The sequence below is a fragment of the Branchiostoma belcheri genome, unplaced genomic scaffold (genome assembly GCF_001625305.1).
Source record: "Branchiostoma belcheri isolate BF01 breed outbred unplaced genomic scaffold, Haploidv18h27 scaffold116, whole genome shotgun sequence".
In the NCBI taxonomy this organism is placed as follows: domain Eukaryota; kingdom Metazoa; phylum Chordata; class Leptocardii; order Amphioxiformes; family Branchiostomatidae; genus Branchiostoma; species Branchiostoma belcheri.
Window position 1 is genome coordinate 138,019 of NW_017802558.1, and position 21,883 is coordinate 159,901.

At 44.6% G+C, this 21,883-nt stretch overlaps 1 protein-coding gene across 1 annotated transcript; it reads left to right on the top strand.

Annotated features, from left to right (window-relative positions):
• The first annotated feature begins 1,300 nt into the window (after positions 1 to 1,300).
• Positions 1,301 to 19,874, top strand: LOC109462387. Its single transcript, XM_019758927.1, has 4 exons — positions 1,301 to 1,792; positions 14,338 to 14,505; positions 17,047 to 17,349; positions 19,516 to 19,874. Exons 1-4 carry the CDS (start codon positions 1,732 to 1,734, stop codon positions 19,872 to 19,874), a joined length of 891 nt encoding a protein of 296 aa, XP_019614486.1. The 5' UTR covers positions 1,301 to 1,731.
• Positions 19,875 to 21,883: the final 2,009 nt, after the last annotated feature.

Sequence of the window (21,883 nt, forward strand, 5' to 3'; positions counted from 1 at the left end):
CTCAGGTTCCCCGGCACATCCCAGTTGGGTTATCCGCCGGTCTCCCCGACGACAGGCAGTTTAGTGAAATGTTAGCGACAGGGCGGGTACGTAAAAATAGCGAAATACACCGGGAATGTACCGAAATGCAGCGAAATACTCAGTAATCTCTCAGTCGGTTTAATATAGAAAGTTTATTGCAAAGACATGCGGTCAGAGGAATGATAGTTACTTAACGACAGTGCGGGTCCGACTAAATAGCGGAATACATCAGGAATATACCGAAATACAGCGAAATGCTCAGTAATTTCTCAGTGGGTTTAATATAGAAGGTTTATTGCAAAAACATGCACGAGGGCTGCTTGCAGGTACAAACAACATGTATGAAAATATAAAAGAAAATACAATAGTATGAGAGACTACGTCTAACTTTATACTACATTCTACAACATACATTCTACAACATACATGGTACCGTAATTTTGCTTGGTTTGACTTGGCGTACCATCCTATTTGTATACCAGGGCTCCTATACTCGCTTCCTGAAAATATTCTTTACGGAACGTTTTAGGCTATAAGTGTTATCATCAGTCACTCCTCCGAAAAGAATTAATTAAGGTCTCAAACTTTGCGATGTTCATCTTACCATCAAAAGCAATCCTATAATTACATCACGACAAAGAACGTGAGACTATTCATTATCCACTGCCTTCAAAGAAGAAGTCAAACCTCATAATAGCAAGCGTAGTAGTATAAGTATAAGTTTTTTTTCCAGACAGTAGTTTTCTGTTCCCTATTATTCTATTAATTGTACCGTATAGTATCTTTGACTCTGTAAAAGCAACTTGCCTTCGGGCATGATTTTGCAAATACAGACATTTAACGTTATATGTGGAACACATTACATAAATCCGCAGGCGCTAATAATTCTTCAAACAGAATTTTCCACATAACCATAAGCCGGCGTGCGGATAGGCTTACACCATAAGATTTATGGGCTATTTTAACCTTCATGATAAATAAACAAGTAGCCAGCCTAAAACCGGCGCTACACAGTGCAGAATAGGAGACACACGTGTGCGCAGTGTGTCTTTCTCTAGATCTTTCCCCCCAAGAGGTTCCTACATTGATCTAGTCTCTACCAGACTAACTACGCTGGCTATATATACCGTAATATACGAGAATATTTGCCAGGGGAGTTTGACCGCCTTGTAGGTTGACTTCGGGGGGAAAGAAAGTACTAGTACCTCCCCGTGGCAGGACTCCCTTGGCCAATTTTACTCTCCTTTTTGCCGAATTCTACGATCCGTATTCCCGCAGAAAGGCCTGGTGGAGGCTACCATTGATTCGTGTCTTGCCTCTGCGTGTCTTGACGGGCAGATATTGACCTCCCCCGGGTGTATATCTAGCGAAACGCCCCCGTGGTTCCTGCCCGGTGGTCTAACCTGTGTTGTTATTTTCCGCAGTCGACTTGACCCTCGCTCGGAACGTACGACTTGGTGTGGTACAACAAGGCAGCTAGCTAGCGGTGACAGCGGCACGTCGGAACGCAGCCCGCCCGCCCTGGAATTCGTGTCTTACGGATCGGTCGCGTTTTTGGTCCTACGTTCCTCGGCCAGCGTCAGTGTTGTGCTGGACAGTCAGCGAGTCGTACGGAATACCAGCCCAGCTCTGTGTCTCTGTGTGTTAGCGCCCGCACGTACAACTTGGTTGGAAGGAAGCAAGCAGCGCTGTCAGAGGTACAGTATCATCATGGAGAGGAGGACCACAGCGGCTTTCTCGACGTGTTTTCTACTATGGACATGCGGAAGGGGTGAGTCAGTCAGTGTGGGTCTATCTATATATATTTGTAAACCGTACGGCGAGACGACTTGGCGTTATTTTGACAGGTGGTTTGATAAACTATTAAAGGAAGCCGTCCAACCCTGTAGTTAGAGGCTAGTATTTTAGACACGCATATCTCGCGTAGACGGTTCGTATAGACCGTTTAAGTAACGCTACAGGAAGAGTATAGAATAAGCTCGTCGGGGGGTCGCACGATTCAGAAAATTCGTCCTGCCTCGCTTCATCGTGCCATGTAGCCTCCGTAGCAGGCTTGTAGAACTGGGGGTTTGGTGGTCTGTTTTCTGATTAGCACAGTTCTAAACAAAAACGGGGGTAATTCAACCAGGCCGGCTATGTTGTCTATATGCAATCAGAAAATAGCACATAAAAGCTCCCAAACTAAAGACCCCCAAATCCCCCAGTTTTTGGCATGCTATGGAGTCTAGTACCATGACTGTCTACACGTATTCTGTACTCCGTCCACGTAAGGACACCACGACAGTCTGACTGTGGGGCTTTGTCGCCTTTAGAGTCCCGGCTATGGATCTGGTGAGATTGAAATCCCGTCCGGTGTGATCATTAACGTTACCCGGGCGGCGAAACGGCAGGGGACAACATAACCATAGATAAAGTCCTGCCGTGCAGATTTGTATGTGTCGGCACCGAGGCGATTTTAACTGGGAAGCGTATCTTCCTAGAATCACTGTCATCTGTTGCTGTGTCGCGCCTGCTTGCATCTTCGGTCCTAAATCACTGCGGCATTCCTCGCCTGAAAATCCCGCACTGCCGGGCGTCGCGCATTTAGAGGCAGGCGAAGCGTTTTAAAAGTAGGTCCCGCGGCTATAATATAAGTCCGTCCTGGATAGCCTCTACCAGGCTTTGGGATGCGGCTGGAAAGAGTAGACATTTTTTTGGCCAAATAGAGAGATAACTAATCTCCAAGCAGATCCCTTTCGGTGGCAAGACAGTATCCATTAGCCAGAGAAGGTCGGTGGGGGTAGCGACAAAAAAGGGCCATATATAAAAAGCTAACGATCATTCCCCCACAACCTCTGCTTGGAGAGTAAGTCGAGGTAGTTGGTCTGCTAGAGAGTAACACTTGGGTGCGGCAAAATGTTACTCTTTAGCGTACCAACTACCTCGGTATTTTATCTCTCTATTTGGCCAAATTCTACTCTTTCCATCCGCCTCCCAAAGCCTGGTACAGTCTACGGGCGTCTAGTCTCCACCAGACTCCTTTGCAGGCTGAATAAATAGTAGAAATCGGCTAAGGGGGACAACCACTGTGGGGGACAACATTGGCTAGAGGCAAGCTAGACCATCTATGGCCGGCCAACTCCTCTGGCCAATGTTGTCCCCCATAGCCAATTTCTACTATGTATTCAGCCTGCAAAGGAGTCTGGTGGAGACTAACGGGCGTCGTGCATTTAGAGGCAGGCGAAGCGGCTATAAACTCAGCCCGTCCTGGATGCAGCGAGGCGTTTCTCAGTCCGTGACGGCCCAGCTAGGGTTTAACTAGCTGTGACTAGCCTCCGTAGTAGGCTTATAGAACTGGGGATTTGGTGGTCTTCGGCTGTTTTCTGATTAGCCCAGTTCTAAAAACGGGGGTAATTCAACCAGGCCGGCTATGCCTTGTCTACATGTATATGCAATCAGAAAATAGCACATAAAAGCTCCCAAAGACCATGAAGACCCCCCAAACCCCCAGTTTTTGGCATGCTATGGAGGCTATTTCTTCAGCCCCTGACGGCCCAGCTATAGGGTTAACGGGGTGGGACGTCTGTCCTTGTAACTACAAACACATAGGAAGTTAATTTGGAGGGTCGGGAGGTCGGCGGAGAATTAATATGATAAGGTAAATCAGACCAGGACTGGCGACCCTGACACCGTGACATGTCTGTGTGCGGGGCAAGCTGCCAACACAGGGCGTCCACACACTCCATTGACGATCTAGAATACGGTAGCCTCTACCAGGCACCGCGGATCGCTGGAAAAATAGTAGAAATTGGCCGAAATAAAGGGATAGTATTATATCCGTGGGTTGCATATTGGATCCTCTCTGGCCAGATAACTCCTCTGGTATACTATCCCTTTATTTCTGCCAATTTCTACTCTTTTACACAGGGGGGCCGGCATGCCCTTTTCCGTAGAGCGTAATCGGCCGTTTTAATTTTACGTATAGCATAGACGGACAGCTCTAATTCAACGTAGAGCGTAATCGGTACCCTCCAAGCAGAGGTTTGGGTTTTGGGGGGTATTTTTAGCGTGTTTTTAGGCTTTTTTTGTCGGGGTTTCTCTTTTGCACTGAATTTTTGGTTTGGTGGGGAATATTCAGCAGGCAAGCTGGAGATCCTATGGTGGCCATCTCCTCTGGCCAATGATATTCCCTTTTCCCTATTAGACTGCAAAAGGAGTCTGGTGGAGACTAGACTTAATGTGTTTTAAAGTTGTTTGCACACGTGACGATTTTCGTGACCGGACTATATACTGATGCGTCTCACAAAAGGTGGTCTTACCAGCGTTTCTGACCCCTGACGGAAGTATGGTCATGGAGAAAGCAAGTAACACGTCAGGAAAGACACAAGCCTAAAACTGGTGATAGATTGTATATCCGCAAACAGTGTGTGTGTATGTTTGTGTGAGTGTGTGTGTGTGTGTGTGTATGTGTGTGTGTGTGTGTGTGTGTGGATCCCGTTTTTAATTAAGGTATAACAAAATAATAAAAAAAGGAGGAAAAGTAGACAAGAGAGACAAGAGTTTTCTTAACTATTTTCTTTTTTGTGTGTACTTTTCGACGTTACTTAAACATAGACGTAGACAAAGGAAAGAGGATAGAAAAAGGATGTGTCAAGCTACCTACGACAGGTTACTGTCCTATCGCTCCCACCAACCCACCAACTTGACACATCAAAATAAGATAAAGAAATAAACGACAGACATCTCACAACGAAAGACTGATACGAGTGTGTATGGATCCCAACTCAGGGGAGTGTGGCCTTGGGGTTTGACTGGCCGCACAGGAAAGAAGCAACCCTCCGCGGACTGACTCCCCAGGCCAATTTTACTCTCCTTTTTGCCGAATGCTACGATCCGTATTCCCGTAGAAAGGCCTGATGGAGGCTACACTATACTACAGTGTGTGTGTGGATGCCAACCCCACAGGGCCCCAGCTACTACAAATGTCCTGCGGAAAGAAACGCACTTCGTGTACGCACAATCTCCGTCACCAATCACGCGTGCGTCCCGCTGCCCGCCCCACGGTCTAATCACTGACATAGTGGCACGTTGGAGATAGGTCTGAACTAACGGAGCGACAGACGGATCACTGTCACGGCGAACTTTGTGTAAGGCCACGTTGATTTGATTACATGGATGACATCCTCTGGGAACCCCATATCTGATGCGAGCGTGCGAATAAAAAAGTTTGGCAAAAAAAAGTTGCTTTCATTATGAAATGTACGTGGTCATGAAGTGTGACCAAATGACACAGAGTATGGTATGGCGAAGAATCTACTGTTCAAATTCATTTCATTTTCGTCTTTTTCGTTTGATTTTGGCATCCTACGACATTGGTATCGTTTTCCAATATTTGTTTACTTTTGCAAAAAAATTCATGCGCGCGTGGATGTCATTCATATAATCAACTCAACATGGCCTTAGAGATAGGTCTGAAGTAACAGAGCGACAGACGATATCACTGTCACTGTGGATACTCTCCAAGCAGAGGTTGTGGGGGAATGATCGTTAGCTTTTTATATATGGCCGTTTTTTTTGTCGCTACCCCCACCGTCGGTGGATGGCGACCTTCTCTGGCTAATGGATACTGCCTGGCCAATTTGATACTGTCTTTTTGAGGGAGAGAGGGATCTGCTTGGAGATTAAGAGATAGGTCTGAAGTAACGATGCGACAGACGGATCACTGTCAACAGTGTGGAAACGCGGCCAACTTTGTGTAAACTTGAGCCAGATGGAGGCCGCAACCCAGCCAGCGTGCCACGATACAGGCAAATTATCCGATACCAGAGGGCCTGCAAGGGTTTAGTGATTACGAATTACGCAAAATTTTCGCCGCCTATTACGAATTACGTTTAAGTCTCAGAGCTGATTACGACTTTACGATTTGCGGCTAATGTCCTATTACGAATTACGTTGATTTTTGCGGAGGCTGCCTACGGATTACGAAGTCTAAAACGGCCTGATTACGTCTTACGAAAAAGGGCTTGCAGGCCCTCCCTCATACCAGCCCAGGAAAGAACAAGAAATAGCCATGCCTTCAAGTACCAGAGTTATTAACCAAGGATTGAGGTGTTCAAGAATTAATTCTTTCCTAGAACTATCGCAGAGTGGAACTCGTTGTCAATAAGGACAGTAGGGGCATTGTCATTAGATAGCTTTAAACAATGTTTAGAGTTAGATGTTTAAGGGTTAGATGTAACATGTCGTTCGGTGTGATATAGGAATAGCTAGCTGCCGCCGCGCCGCGTGCCTACGAAGCTGGTGTGTTACGCCGAAACTTGAAGGCATTGCTATTTCTTGTTCTTTTCTGAGCTGGTATCAGGCACTTTAAGTAGTTGGTACATCCACCAGTTTATTAGTCATTTTGTACATCATGCATAGTCTGGACATTTTTCGATACACGATACTGGCAAAGTAGCAAGTCGCTAGTCTCTACCAGACTAACTACGCTGGCTATATATAGGAGAATATTTGCCAGGGGAGTTTGGCCGCCTTGTAGGTTTGACTGGCCGCGGAGGGAAAGAAACTACCTCCCCGCGGCCGGACTCCCTTGGCCAATTTTACTGTCTTTTTTGTCGAATTCTATGATCCGTATTCCCGTAGAAAGGCCTGGTGGTACCCTCTACCAGGCTCCGCGGATTGCTGGAAAAATAGTAGAAATTGGCCGAAATAAAGGGATAGTATACCAGAGAAGATCCAGGGCCATAGAAGCTCCAATTTGCGACCCACGGGTCGCTATGGCCCTGGATCTTCTCTGGTATACTATCCATTTATTTTGGCCAATTTCTACTATTTTTCCAGCGATCCGCGGAGCTTGGTAGAGGCCAGCCTGGTGGAGGCTAGCAAGTCGCAGGCCTGCTTCAGCGGACACCCCCCATCGGTCTTCGTTAGGTTGAATAGACGGCCGCGGAGGGGGAGATGGTAGATTTGCGTCACATGCACGCACGTTATCACAACATCTCATGACGCAGTGTGATAGGATCTGTAGCCGGAGTTGTTCTAATCTAATCCACGGGAAGAGAGGAGGCGGTGATGGATTGAGCGGATCACCATCTTTCTTTCCCCCTCACTGTGTGGGGGCCTGCATGCTGTTTTCCGTAAGGCATAATCAGGCCTTTTTAGTCTTCGTAATCCGTAGGCAGCCTCCCCAAAAATCAACGCAATTCGTGATAGAACATTAACTGCAAAGAGTTAATTCGTAATCAGCTCTGTGGCTTTAACGTAACTCGTAATCGGCGGCGAAAATTTGTTTAATTCGTAACCACTAACCCCATGCAGTCCCTCCTGTGTGTGTGTATGTGTGTCTGTGTGTACCCAATAGAAACTGCAGATCAGGTGTGGATACGGCGGTCAATTATAAGGCATTCTGAGCGGCTACCTTCTCTTTCTTCTTTTTTCTTCTCTTCATTCATTCATTTCATTTCAATCTTCTACTCCTGTTTTTCATTTTCTAGATTGCTTCTTTTCTTTTCTATTCCTGATTCGTGTTTTCATCTTTCTCCCTTCATTCTCTTGTCCGCTCCTTTTTCCAATCTCCCGGTACGTATCTTAATTCTCCATCTCCTTTCATTTTCTTCTCTCCATGTTTATATATCCGCAAATAATATTCCACACGAGTTAATAGTTTTATCTGGAGGATATCAAATTTACGAGTAATCATTCGCTGACAGCTCAGGATTACATATAAGTAGATACTATCGCCCCACAGCTGAATATAAATGCTGTCCGCTGCCGGCGCTGGCAGACCCTAGCGAGTGATTCATAGTTCCTACAATGTGATAAACCGACCGAGCAACCTCGTGGCAGCAGTGTAAAAGGTCGGTTGGAGCATACGTCACTGACATCTATACTGTCGGCCAGGCGTTGCCGCTTCTTCGCCACGGTTCCCCGGCTATCGGTTCTACCATCTGCACATGGCGTTCATGCGCAAATGTCGCCCGATCTGAGCTGAGTGAACATGTCAGGACTCGAAACAACCTTTTTTATATTCCAATATCTAATCACAAGACGCGGTGACGGCACACTCAAGTTGTTTTTTTCAACTTATATTAATGCCGCCACCAACACAGGGAAAAATACAATACTCATTTTCACCTGAGCGAAGTGAGGAAAGTCGTGTAAAGTGCCTTTCCCAAGAGCACAAGGTCGGTGACATGTCAGGACTCGAACCCGGGACCTCTTTATTCCGAGTCGAGCACTCTGCCGCTACGCCACACGACCCCACCAAATTAACTTTTCTTCCTATTGTCCCAGCACTGTCCCAAAAATAAATATCAATTGTCCCGAAGTGAGGATGAACTGTCCCAACCTGTTGTTTGAAAAGTATTCTATGACTTCAACTTGAAGTCAACATTGATTTGCTCATGTTCACTCCCAGGCGCACTAGAATTGCAGAGATGTTTCCAGATCAAAAAGCCGGGACGTGTGCCTGATAAACAAAAGAAGAGCTGACATTCTGATGTCGATTATTTTTCTGTTGTCCCAAAAATGTCCCAAAGTGTCTTTTTATTTGTCCCATCCTAAATTTTAGTGGTCAGTGGTCATTGGACCACCTTTAATTTCGAGCCCTGCATGTGTGTGTGCTCCACTTGCTCTCCGGTCCATTCGTTAACTCCGAACACATCGTGCCGAGATTCAGTAATGATAGGAGATAGCGCCGCCAGGTTTTGAATCGCTCTGCTTCGCTGGAGAAGAAATGATTAAAGGTAGCAGATCTCCCGTAGATTTAAAGTATTCTAATGCCGTACCGCTCTATTTACAATGCAACACTTGACTGAAGTGTTAATACCTGTGATAAAACGTTGAAAAATGTTACGTTACGACCAAAATATACTTCGTAAGAAAAGTAGCTAGCAGTCGATTCGTATCAGAGTGTTGGTGAATCGTCTTGGCTGGTGATATTCAATCTCCAAGTCATCTTCGACCGCGAAGGACTACCTATCAAGATGTTTGTGGCCGCAGTTGTCAAGTTTCTGACCTGACTCCATGATCCAAGTAAACTGGTTTATTGGTCAAATATTACCGGTGCAATCGCAGCCTTTTATAGCACTGAACTGATGCAGTGTTTACAATCGGTTTACAATCACATAAGAGCCAATCAATAATCACAAACAATCACATAATACACATGATACATATACATTTGTACCATATTTGCACCACATTGGAACTGTCGCAAGGATCTGTGGGGTCGTGTGGCTTGGCGGCAGAGCGACTCGGAACCGAGAGGACCCGGGTTCGAGTCCTGACATGCCACCGATCTTGTGTCCTCGTCGGGAAAGACACTTTACACGACTTTCCTCACTTCGCTCAGGTGAAAATGAGTATTGTCCTGTCATGTATTTGTCCCCTGTGTTGGTGGCGGCATTAATATAAGTTGAAAAAACCTGAGTGTGCCGTCACCACGTCTGGTGATTACATGTTGGAATATAAAAAAGGATCTGTGCGGCTGCCATCCAGATAACTTTGCAATTGTCCACCCCACGTCTGCTTGAAGTTTAGATGATGCTAATCGCATGTTGGGAGGTCGGGGATGAACAGCTTGGATTCGTAACACTGACAGCTCGCTTCGTATAAGGGATCGCTTTGAAGCTGGACCAAGTCCAAGGTCAACAGTTATTTTCTGCTGTTCAGACACTTTTGGCTCTGACACATCTTCCCCAGATGTCAACAGTGTAGTGACAGGTCTTTATATCTGCGACTTTTGGCGCCACTTAATACGAGTTATGATTAACCTAACAGTCACACAGTGACTGAGGTGGTCGGCGAAATGTTTGCCACAACATTCCAACATTCCGCATTAACATTCTTACTGTGACTCAGGACAGGATCAAGGAACTTTGTCCTAAGTAACTACAGCTAGCTGAATGATACAAAAAATTATTTACTATTCTCTAGCCTCTGCCAGGCTTCGGGAGGCGGCTGGAAAGAGTAGAAATCGCGGCCAAATAGAGAGATAACATGCCGAGGGAGTTGGTCCGCTAGAGAAAATTGTTTGTTCTTATCTAATGGACCAACTCCCCTGGCATGTTATCTCTCTATTTGGCCGATTTCTACTCTTTCCAACCGCCTCCCGAAGCCTGGTAGAGAGGCAAGACTTAAAAGTTTTCGTAGTCGAAAAGTTTTAAGTCTTGCTTTTTGTTGGACCAAAACGTTTAACTTTGTCAGCAACGCCCGTGACCGATACAGCCTCAGTCAACCTTCAAATGATTTCGCGGAAAGGTTTCGACCCCAAAACACTGAACATATCGCGCCGGCGGCAAAGTTCACGATTGCTCCGTTCTGACATCTTGTGCGGACGTTGACTTCTGACTCCCTCATGAGGGGCCGGGTGGGTAGCCTCTACCGGGCTTCGGGAGGCGGCTGGAAAGCGTAGAAATCGGCCAAATAGAGAGAGATAACATGCCGAGGGAGTTGGTCCGCTGGAGAGTACATTTTGTCGCACCCTATTTAGCTACTTGGCACCTATTAGATGGTGATTAGTGAACTTCAAAGTCAAAGAATGTAGCGACCCCCGACAGTCTTCGGGTGCGGCAAAATGTACTCTCTAGCGGACCAAATCCCTCGGCATGTTATCTCTCTATTTGGCCTATTTCTACACTTTCCAGCCGCCTCCCGAAGCCTGGTAGAGGCTAAGGGGTGGGGGCGAGACTCGGAAAAGGACAGACATCCTCAGCATATTGGAGATGTCTCTCGCGTCACGAATACCTCTGGCCAGCGCCCCTAGTGTCAGCAGAGGTCAAATGTCCGTCATTTTCCCTTGCAAATTGGCGGGAAAAAATAACTAACATCGCTGGAGGCTAACTCGTTTCCCATATGGAATCGCCTGTATCCTCACGTTAACACCACAGATGTTGTCAACTTTAACGTTTTCGCTGTGCAGTAAATGTCTGGGCGGTCAAGAACTGGCGTAAATTTCGAGAAGGTGGGGCGACGTTAGCCTCTACCAGGCTTCGGGAGGCGGCTGGAAAGAGTAGAAATCGGTCAAATAGAGAGATAACATGCCGAGGGAGTTGGTCCGCCAGAGAGTACTGTACACCGGGTGCGGCAAAAAGTCTAGCAGACCAACTCCCTCGGCATGTTATCTATTTCACGATGGTCAGATTTGGGCCCAAAAGTCCCACTCTGCTACGTACTACGGAGATCGAACCCGCGAATCTTGTTCCATATGACGTCATTCGAACCGAACGGGCGTTCGATCCGGGGTTACCCGCGGTCAATTACAGAAAACAAGCTGCAACCCGCAACTTCAAGCCTTTTTTTAGGCCACACGAAGTAAATTTTATGGATGACGTCCGCGCGCGCATTGATTTTGGCCTGTTCCTAGAAAAAAACCCAAGAAATTCCGCTTCCTGTAACCATGCTGTAACTATGACCAAAGAGTGACGATAGTGCCGCAATTTTATGCTTTGTTTCTGCAGGCCTGCAAAAATGTGATGAAAGAAACAGGACAGGACGACAACTGCTGTTCCACCTGATTTATTGCTGTTTTGACGATGAATAAAAGACTTCTTGCTTGTTACACTGTGTCACCTCATTCAATTTGTGTCCTAACATTTGTCGTCTCTTGTGGTATATTTCTAATCTAGGCATCTTGTTTTTTAGGGCCCTTCTTGTTTTTTTTCGCCCTCTCGCATTAGATTTAGGGTCTCCAAAGGACGTCATCCATAAAATTTACTTGGTGTGGCCTTACATGGGAACCACCAATTTTGACCGATTTCTACTCTTTCCAGCCGTCTCCCGAAGCCTGGTAGAGGCTATAGGACAATGTTACGAAGGGCACATTCCCACGTGTGATTTTGATTGTATGGGGTCTATATTTATAAACCTCCCGGCAGACCCAGCTGTTCAGGCTGACTTGAACGTGCCGACCCCGACAGTGACCGTTAGGACAAAAATGTTTCCCTTGGTGCTTTGCTGCTCTTAAACACCGCCATCAGCAGGTTGTACTGCGCCTGCGCGTAATGTACTGTATATAGTAAGCATAGTAATATATAATATATACGCGTAATGTACTGTATATAAAAAAAAACTATTCTTCTTTTAACTTCCCAAAACCCACTAATTTTGGAAAAGCTGGGACATTACGTCTTCCATGGTCTAAAAAAGAGAAGTCAAACCCTTCAGACATAGTTTTAGATATAGCTATAGCTTTAGACAACTACCTTTTATCATGTAGATTTTAGTTATTTTATACTCTGTTTCATTGTTCTCTTATGTTTGTAATTTGCAATTAGCCCCCGGGCACGAATTTGCAATAAACTTCTATATCATAAGCAGGTCGCCACAACTTACTACGCCTGCGCAAAACCCTTTTTCATGGTTTTAGTTGGATATTAGGTCAACGTTGCATCAGAAGTTCGCCTGTTGCAGACGATATATTTTCCAATATAACCTATATATATCTTTCCAATATAATGTCCTTATATGAGACATTCTGCCGAAGTGCTATGCATAATACATAGGGTTCCGTGCAGGTGCAGTACGTTCTGCCTAGTTTCCACCAGACTCCTTTTGCAGGCTGAATAGAATCAGGCAAAGGGGATATAATTGGCCAGAGAATCTCCATTGCGCAGGCCGATTATTTCTAATCTCAAAGCAGATCTTTTGGTGGGGGTAAGACAGGATCAAATTGGCCAGTCTGTAACCATTTCCCCGCCCAAATGGTTACAGACTGGCCAGTTTCATACTGCCTTACCCCCACCAAAAGATTTGATTGGAGATTAATTATTTCCCCTTTTTAGGCCGATTTCTATCCTCAGACAGTGGGGACCCCCCCCCCCTGCAAAATCCTGGCTACGGGCATGATACATTTTGATTTGTATTCTTATTCGTCAGTCTGTTCCGGTCTCTTAGACCCTACATGGTCCGTCCCTAACGCAGTGCGGTATTTTGCACGGCTTACAACTTGATTATACGCCGGAAACATCGGTACATTTACCACTGACTAATAACCCTTCTTTATCTCCGTGTGCGAGATGTGGCGGGTGCATCATTCTCATGTTTTTCTGACGACCTCTACACGCATTTTGTACCTAATATCATGCTTCTTCGGATCGGAAGCGGCTGGAAAGACTAGAAATTGGCCAAATAGACTGATAACGATAACATGCCAGGAGAGTTGGTAGCTGGCATGGTGTGCTACGCCGAAGGGCGGTTATACCGGCCATACCGATACAGATACAGATACCGATACAGGTACAGATAGGTACGCCAAATGAGTACTGTTTGGCAAAAGTTGCACCTTTAGCGGATCAACCCTCTGGCTGGTGATGTTATCTGTCTATTGGACCAATTTCTACTATCTTTTGAGCACCTTCTGATGACATGGTGGAGGCTAGGGATTTTTTTATGTTTACCCTCGCAGAGGGAAAACATATTGTTTTTGCTCAGTTTCTTCTTCCTCTTCTTCTTCTCCAAACAAATAAGGTCAATGACCTGAATCAGACGTCTGTCACTGTGGTTACAAGTTTGGGTTACATCATGTTGCAATTTTATAGCAGGGGGGATTTAGACTCCTGTCTGACCATATATATGAATGTGTTTCTAAGAATTAACAGAAGGTTAACATTATGCATTTTCTTTGCAAATGTTACTTTTCTAGTTTAAAAAGTCTTTCTGGTTGTCTCCGCACAAATGTGCTACATAAATAACTGATGATGAGGACTCTACATCTGCTGGAAAATTACCCCCAAACCACGTTTTAAATGAATGAATGATCTTTATTGCTAGACAGTTGTACAGGGTACAATGCATGGCAAGGATGATAATGTGATCATCACATAGATCATTACAATAATACTAGTCCATATATTCCTAGAAACTATGACTACATAGATATGAACGTAAATGACGCACACTGTATTGATATGTTGTACATTTAACATATATTTCTGTCTGTCACAATTCTTTCTTTTCTAAAGAGCTACATACATATTGGCCTAGATACATAGATATGGAGGCAGGGCATGACATAAGTAGATTGAAAATGTCTATGCTTAGCCTCTACCAGGCTTCGGGAGACGGCTGGAAAGAGTAGAAATCGGTCAAAGAGAGATAACATGCCTAGGGAGCGGCAAAATGTACTCTCTAGCGGGCCAACTCCCCGGCATGTTATCTCTCTCTATTTGACCGACTTCTACTCTTCCCAGCCGTAGCGCGAAGCCTGGTAGAGGCTAGTCTATGCTTTTCTTTTTATTGAGCAACATAGAAATGTACAAGACACAGTGGTGGGCAACTCTAGCATGGTTGCTAATATTAGCGCAACCACTGACAAAGAATTTGATGTCCCCCCTACAGTAGTGGGAAACTCCACCCCCACCCCCGTCACTCCCACCAGTTGTTACTACCAGGGGGTCAGGTACGAGCCGGGCGAAACCATCTACGAGACGACGGGGTGTTTAGGGGGTGGCGCCATGTGCGACGAAGAGGGGAATCTGATCCAGTGGGATAATTTTGGATACAAATGTAAGTACGGCTCCGAGTCTTATCGCTCGTGTTTAATAGCTTTTCTGGTGGCACGGAAAGCTCGGCGCTATCTCTGTCTGACAGCGTTAATGCAGTACTTTAGGATACATGTCAGTAAAAACAGAGGCTTCGGAGAAGGGGTATATTTTGTTTTCACGGCCGGTTTATATTTCAATTATTGTGGCTTCCCTTTTCGTGATTTGTCTCAATGTTATTGCTATTCTTATGAGCGTTTGCGTTTACATATTGTACTACAATTATAGTTTTTTAAATATTTTGCTTCGGGTTGATTTATCTTGATAAAAAACACTATGAGGGTTAAGAAAATTTCTGAATACGATGTAGATCAAAAGGGGATAAGAAAATTTAGTATTTCAAAGTTTATATTTAGTATATCGTCTCAATCATCTACTTCATTTTCTAATCTCCAAAAACTGACCTTTTACTCCGTGGCAGTACCGCATTCTCATCAGTTGTTAACTCCAATATATTATCACTTACCCAAAACTTCATCACCACATCAGAACGTTTTTAAAAGATTTCAATTTCCCCCTTTGTTATCTATGGACTGTGTCCTCTTTGCCATCATTTATCATTGGGTGGGGAACCGGACCTGCGCTCTTGAATTTCCTGGATTTACTGTTTTTGCCTGTCTTAAAGTTGCGTTGTTTTTTTCTTTATTATATGTATTTATTTCAGTGGTGCCGTCAACATAAGTGCTTTCCACTTGAGTGCGGCACCACCATGTCCTGTACCTTTTTCTATGTGAATGAATAAAAAAAAAATCTCCAAGCAGATCATGCGGTGGCAAGGTAGTATCCATTGGCCAGAGGAGTGACCATTAGCGGCCGAAGGGTGGCTAATGGATACAGTCTGGCCAATTTGATACTGTCTTTTGCGGCCACTGAAACATCTGCTTGTAGATTCTTCATTTTCATCTATGTCATTAGTTTACTTAATTTTTCCATATCGGTAACACCCCAAACACGATAGTTTTTGGTCAGCCCCTTAAGACACACTTTCTGTTCTTAATCTTGGCACTTTTCCCTTTCCTCCCTCTCGCCAACAGATCCGTTAGCTAAATGAACGTTTCGCTATCTGACCTACATCTACCTTCCCGGGGTTTACTTCTGACTCCAATAACACGTTCGCTAACCTATCTGTGTAAAAATCGATGACAGGCCGGACTTGTTATTTTTCCTTTCTCCCCCCCAGGTGTAAAAAAATGAAACTCTACTCCTGGATAAATAACGGAGATCATACAACCACATGTGAAGGAACTGGAAAAAAGGTCCAGAACGTCCAGAAGTTACCTCCGTTATTTATCCAGTAGTAGAGTTTGATTTTTACCTTCGCCAAGAAGGTTATGTTTTCAGTAGCGTTTGTCCGTCTGTCTGTCTGTGAACAGCATAAGTCAAGAAGCTTAGTATGCATTGTCATGAAATTTGGTAGGTGGGTAGGTCTTGATGAGACCTAGAAATGATTAGATTTTGGGCCCCCCGGCGGCTTCTGTTGGTACTGCAGCACAACTTCCGGTTTTGATATCTCGCGATCTGTACATGCTCGGGTCACGAATTTTGGTTGGTAGATAGCTCTTGGGGTAGGGAAGAAGTGACATGAGTTTGGGCCCCCTAGCGGCTTGTTCTGAAACTGCAGGAGCATTTGTTGAAAAATTTTCGAAGGATGATAACTAAGGAACCAGTTGACGGATTGTCGTGATTTTTGGTATGTAGGTAGCTGAAGTGAAGCTTGACATAATCAAATGATAATTACGCAAATCAGGAGCTAATTTGCATAATTAATGAGGAAATTCTAAAACTCTGCATTGTTCGATAATAGGACTATGAAACACTTGTGACATGTAATTGAGAATGAAAAAAATCTGAGGATATAGATTATGTAAATGACGACCTAATTTGCATAATTAATGGTATTTTTTTGTAATTTCATAGTTGTAATTGCTGGGAATTTCATACTTGCCACATTTGGAAGTTAAGTGAAGGCGAACATCAACAACCATAATTTATTCAAATCATGACCTCATTTGAATAATTAATGAGGAAGTGCTATAATAGCCTTTTTGTTAAGATAAGACTGTCATTGGGTGGAGAATATGATCAACTGATATAACCCATGCAAATGAGGATCTTATTTGCAAAATCAATTATTAAAATTGTATAATTCTTCAACCGCACGGGTTAACATCATTTGGCGAAGGTATGAGATCGTGGAACTCTTGTTATGTTTACCTTCGTTTTTGCTCTGTTTCCTTTTCTTCTTCTCTAAACAAATAAGGTCAATGACCTTAACCAGACGTCTGTCACCATGGTAACTGGTGTCAGGTTACATAGTGTTGCAATTTTATAGCAGGAGGGATTTAGACTCCTGTCTGACCATATATGAATGTGTTTGAGTAAGAATTAACAGAGCAGACCATATGCGAAGGTAAACATTATGCATTTGCTTTGCAAATGTTACCTTTCTAGTGTTTAATATTGTTTACATGGATGCCTAACCTTCATCAATGTACCTTCCCTCCAGGTTGTTTGTATAATGAAGAGTATTACGAGGACGGCTCCACGTTTGAAGACGAACACGGGAACACGTGTCACTGCCGGGCCAGCGAGTCGGGCGAGCCTGTCCCTCCGATCTGCGACACGACGACAGCCGAACCCCGCACGGAGAGGCCTCGGAGCCCCTCGGCTGTTTCCGGGTGCGACTACGACGGGACGCACTACGAGCCTGGGGAGACCATCTATGACGTGCACGGGTGCGACGGGTACGGCGCGTACTGCGACACGGAGGGAGGGGGCGTGGTGCACTGGGACAACGAGGGATACGGATGTAAGATTTACTTGCTTGTTTTGTTTGTTTGTTTATAAATATAATAGTTATAGAAGTTATAATTAGTGGTGTAGGTTTCGGCCCCCTAGCAGCTGTGTTATGGAACTGCAGGAGCGTTTTTGTTACTGCGACACGGAGGGAGGGGGCGTGGTGCACTGGGACAACGAGGGATACGGATGTAAGATTTACTCGCACTTTTTTTCTATTCTAACATTTATTACAACACATGGCGACGACACATTCAAGTTTTTCAACTTGCCCCCAGCGCAGACAAACGCATGAACAGTCCAGCGGCAATTCAAGTTTTCACCCTAACTCCCAGGGATACGGATGTAAGATTTACTTGCATTTTATACCAAGAAGTTATAATAAGTGGTGTAGGGTTCGGCCCCCTAGCAGCTGTGTTCTGGAACTGCAGGAGGGTTTTTGTAGTTTCATCTAATTATGTACATCTATGCCTTAGCTACCTACATGCCAATCCATTTTCCTTTTGGAGTTATGCTTTCACAAAACGCCTCTGCAGTTCCATACCATAGCTGCTAGGGGAGCAAAACCTACACCACTTCTTCCCAATCCCAGGAGTCATCTGCCATGAAAAAAACATCTCATGAACATGGAATGTCCAGAACAGATAAAAACGTAAATTCTAATATCAACCAAGTGTTTTATTCACAGCCGACGTTTCGGTGACCGTCTGTCACCTTCCTCGGGGCAATTCTGACTGGTTCACATTGCACTGCAGCTCAGGTGTCACGAAAACGTCTGCTGTGAATAAAGCACTTGGTTGTATAAACATAGTCTCTTTACACTGTGACTTTTACCAACCTGATGAAACGAATGTGTCTGTCAAAGTTGAGTTATTCCCCTCACACCATATCAAACTGCAGCGCGATTTTGAGGCGTGGAAGTTCAAGGCTGAGAGATGGCTTTTCGCCGGGGACAAAAATTGACTGATGGCGGCGCCCGAGCCCGCACATAAATCGTAACTCCCGCGTAAGGCCTTTTCCATTTCCCTGATCGTCCCCAGCTCAAGTTTAAATAACATAGTCCATAAGCAAGTATCGGGAGACAGGCATTAGCCAAATAGCCCGAAGGCCCGTAAAATCGTCGCGCTATTGATGTATTAGCCGAGGCGACCTTCCCAGTCGTTTGGTTATTTTATCTGGCCAGCAGCTGCCTCAGAATCACTCCAGCAGAGGGCATTTTGTAAACTCAAAGTCCAGCCGGCGACGGTTGGGGTGAGATCACGGTCATGTCTGAACGCGCTCGGCAACTGGCACTTAAAAAAAACTATTCCCTGTTTCTCAGATCTTTAACAGCCGCTTCGTCCGTACTACATGTGTAGCTCCAAGGCCAATATCTTTCATAAAAGAAGACTTTGGGGTGGGATCACGGTCATTTTGAACGCGGCCGGCAATTGGTACTTAAAAAAGCTATCCCCAATTTCTCAGATCCTATAGCTAGACTTATCTAGTCAATATCTTTCTCAAAATGTGTTATACATGTACATTTTGTACTAGCCATTCTCCACTGTTGTATATATATTTGTTAGCCTCTAGCGGCAACTGGTACTTTAAAAAAACTATCCTCTATTTCTCAGACCCTAGCCGCTTCGTCCGTATTCCAAGCCCATATCTTTGTCAAACTGCTGGTGTGATGACAGTGTTATACATGTTATAGTCATCCTGCATTGTTGTATATATTTGTTAGCCTCTAGGCTTCAGAAGCGGCTGGAAGGAGTAGAAATTGGCCAAATAGACAGATAAAGTGCCATGGGAGTCCGGTAAAGGAGGTGGCAAATACTGACATGTTATCTATTTATTTGGCCAATATCTACTCCTTTCGGTCGCTTCCGAAGCCCTGCAGAGGCTACATACATTATTGTGTTTACCGAAGGAATACATCTTGTTTTTGCTCAGTTTCTTCTTCTTTTCCAAACCAAAAAGGTCAATGACCTGAACCAGACGTCTGTCACCATAGTAACTAGTGTTTGGTTACATCATGTTGCAATTTTATAGCAGGAGGGATTTATACTCCTGTCACCATGTACAAATGTATATGAATGTGTTTGAGTAAGAATTAACAGAGCAGACCATTTGCGAAGATAAACATTATGCATTTGCTTTGTAAATGTTACCTTTCTAGTTTTGCTTGTTTTCGTGCTAGGTTGTGTGTACGACGAGGATTTCTACGAGGACGGGGAGACCTTCACCACGCCGGACGGGACGCAGTGCCACTGCGAGGTGGAAGACTTCAGCGAGCCCGTCCCCCCGCGCTGCAACTCCCCGACCCTCCCCCCGGGGGTGGTGGGCAGAACTTCAGCCCCCCAGATCCCCCGGGCGGTGGCCCCCACCCCCACCCCCTTCCCTCTAGGGTGCGAGTACGAGGGGAGGTCGTACGCCGTGGGCGAAACCATTATGGACATCCCGGGGTGTGAGGGACACGGGGCGTACTGCGACCAGGACGGCACCGTTATACACTGGGATAACTTCGGCTTCGGGTGTAAGTATAAAACGTTTGGTTGATGAAGTCAGACATCCAGGTAAACAATACCCATAGGAAATTCAAACTCTACTACTGGATAAGTTACGGAGATAATTTCCGGACGTTTCGAGTGACATCCACCACTCTCTATATGAGTCTTTGCCATGTCCAAGCGGTTTCCAGTTGCTCATATATATGTGTTTATTGTACGCAAAATACCCACTGGGTTCAGTACAGGTCACAGGAAAGACGTCACAGATTGCAATGAATATATACAATGTACAAGCTAGCGCTAATTCTATGTACTATGGACATGTAGTCTAATAATTACGATAATTTGGCTTCTTCTCGCTTCTTAGTAATGATGTAGATATAAGTACAGATGTGTTTTATAATCGAAGGTTTGTCTAAAGCCATTACGATAATTTGGCTTCTTCTCGCTTCTTAGTAACGATGTAGATATAAGCACAGATGTGTTTTATAATCGAAGGTTTGTCTAAAGCCATTAGAAATATGAACTTGTCTTTGTTGCTAAGATGTATGAAATGGGGAAACATACATTGCAATAGTTTATAAAGCTCTGTTCTCTCTTCGTTGTATAAACTACATTGTAATACAAAGTGTTCCTCATCCTCTATATGTTAATAATGAGTAAGAAAAGTGGACTGATTTGTATCATCAGCGGGGTTGGAATCCTAGAAAACTGCTCACTTTGTCATTGAATAAAACGTTATCTCTGATTTTTCCTTTGAAATCCTCTCAAAAACACAGCAAATAAATGTCATTCTGAAATTCAGAAGGTTCAAATTTGACCCCCTGCTTCCACTGGCATGTTTATCTCTGCCTTCGCCGCTCGCTGGTTCCCCAGACAGTGGGAAGAACCAAGCGCAAACCAAAATCCAAGCAAATTCCAAAATGCAAGCAAAATCCTGGCTACAGGCTTGCGTATCTAGAAAGTTCAGCAGCAGGGTAAGTATTTCTTCCTCTCAACACCGCCACTAGATTTATAACTGAACCCACTTCTCTTCAGCACTCTGCCGTTGACGAATGAATGGATTTCCCACACCCCGCTAGAGCTGGTATTGCAATTTCGCTTGTGGTGTTTGGTATGAGATGAGGTGACAGAAAGCGACAGGCATTCCTCATGCTGCACAGGTCGTAACGTACATGGGAAACCGATTGCTGACTGGGGGCGTACCATTCATTTTATGATCCAGGGGTGTTCATCATATCTCCTAATGTGTTTTCTTCTGTCACTGTCACCAAAAGTGCTTTCTGTTTTTAGATTGAGCCATACTGAGAAGAAATAAAAGTATGCTGCAAAACCAAATACAGTTGAACTCTTGTAAACTTGGTAGGAAATAGAGTAGAGAGACTCTTTTTACACAACTAAGTGTCTTATTCAGCCGACGTTTCGGTGACCGTCTGTCACCTCCTAATGTGTTTTCTTCTGTCACTGTCACCAGAGTGCTTTCTGTTTTTTAAGAAGCCATGCTGAGAAAATGTATCTTGCAAAACCAAATACAGTTGAACGTTTGTAAACTTGGTATGAGTAATAAAGACATAGATATAAACCCATTTTGAAGAGTGTGTTTGTACATTTTTATGTTTACCGTCAACAAAAGGAAAACATGTTGTTTTTGTTCAGTTTCTTCTCCTTCTTCCTCTTCTTTTCCAAACAAATTAAGTCAATGACCAACCCTATAGTCACCATGGTAACTATAAGGTTGGGTTACATCATGTTGCAATTTTATAGCAGGAGGGATGTAGACTCCTGTCTGACCATATATATGTTTGAGTAAGAATTAACAGAGCAGACCATATGCGAATGTAAACATTGTGCATTTGCTTTCCAAATGTTACCTTTCTAGTTATTATAGTGGTTTCAAATGTTACCTTTCTTTTAATACCTTTGACTTTACCCTTCCAGGCTGCGTGCATAACGGCCAGTACTACCAGGACGGGGACAGGTTCACGGACGCGCAGGGCCGGTCCTGTTACTGCGTGGGGAGCGACGACGCCGACGCAGCGCCGGTCTTCTGCGGCTCGG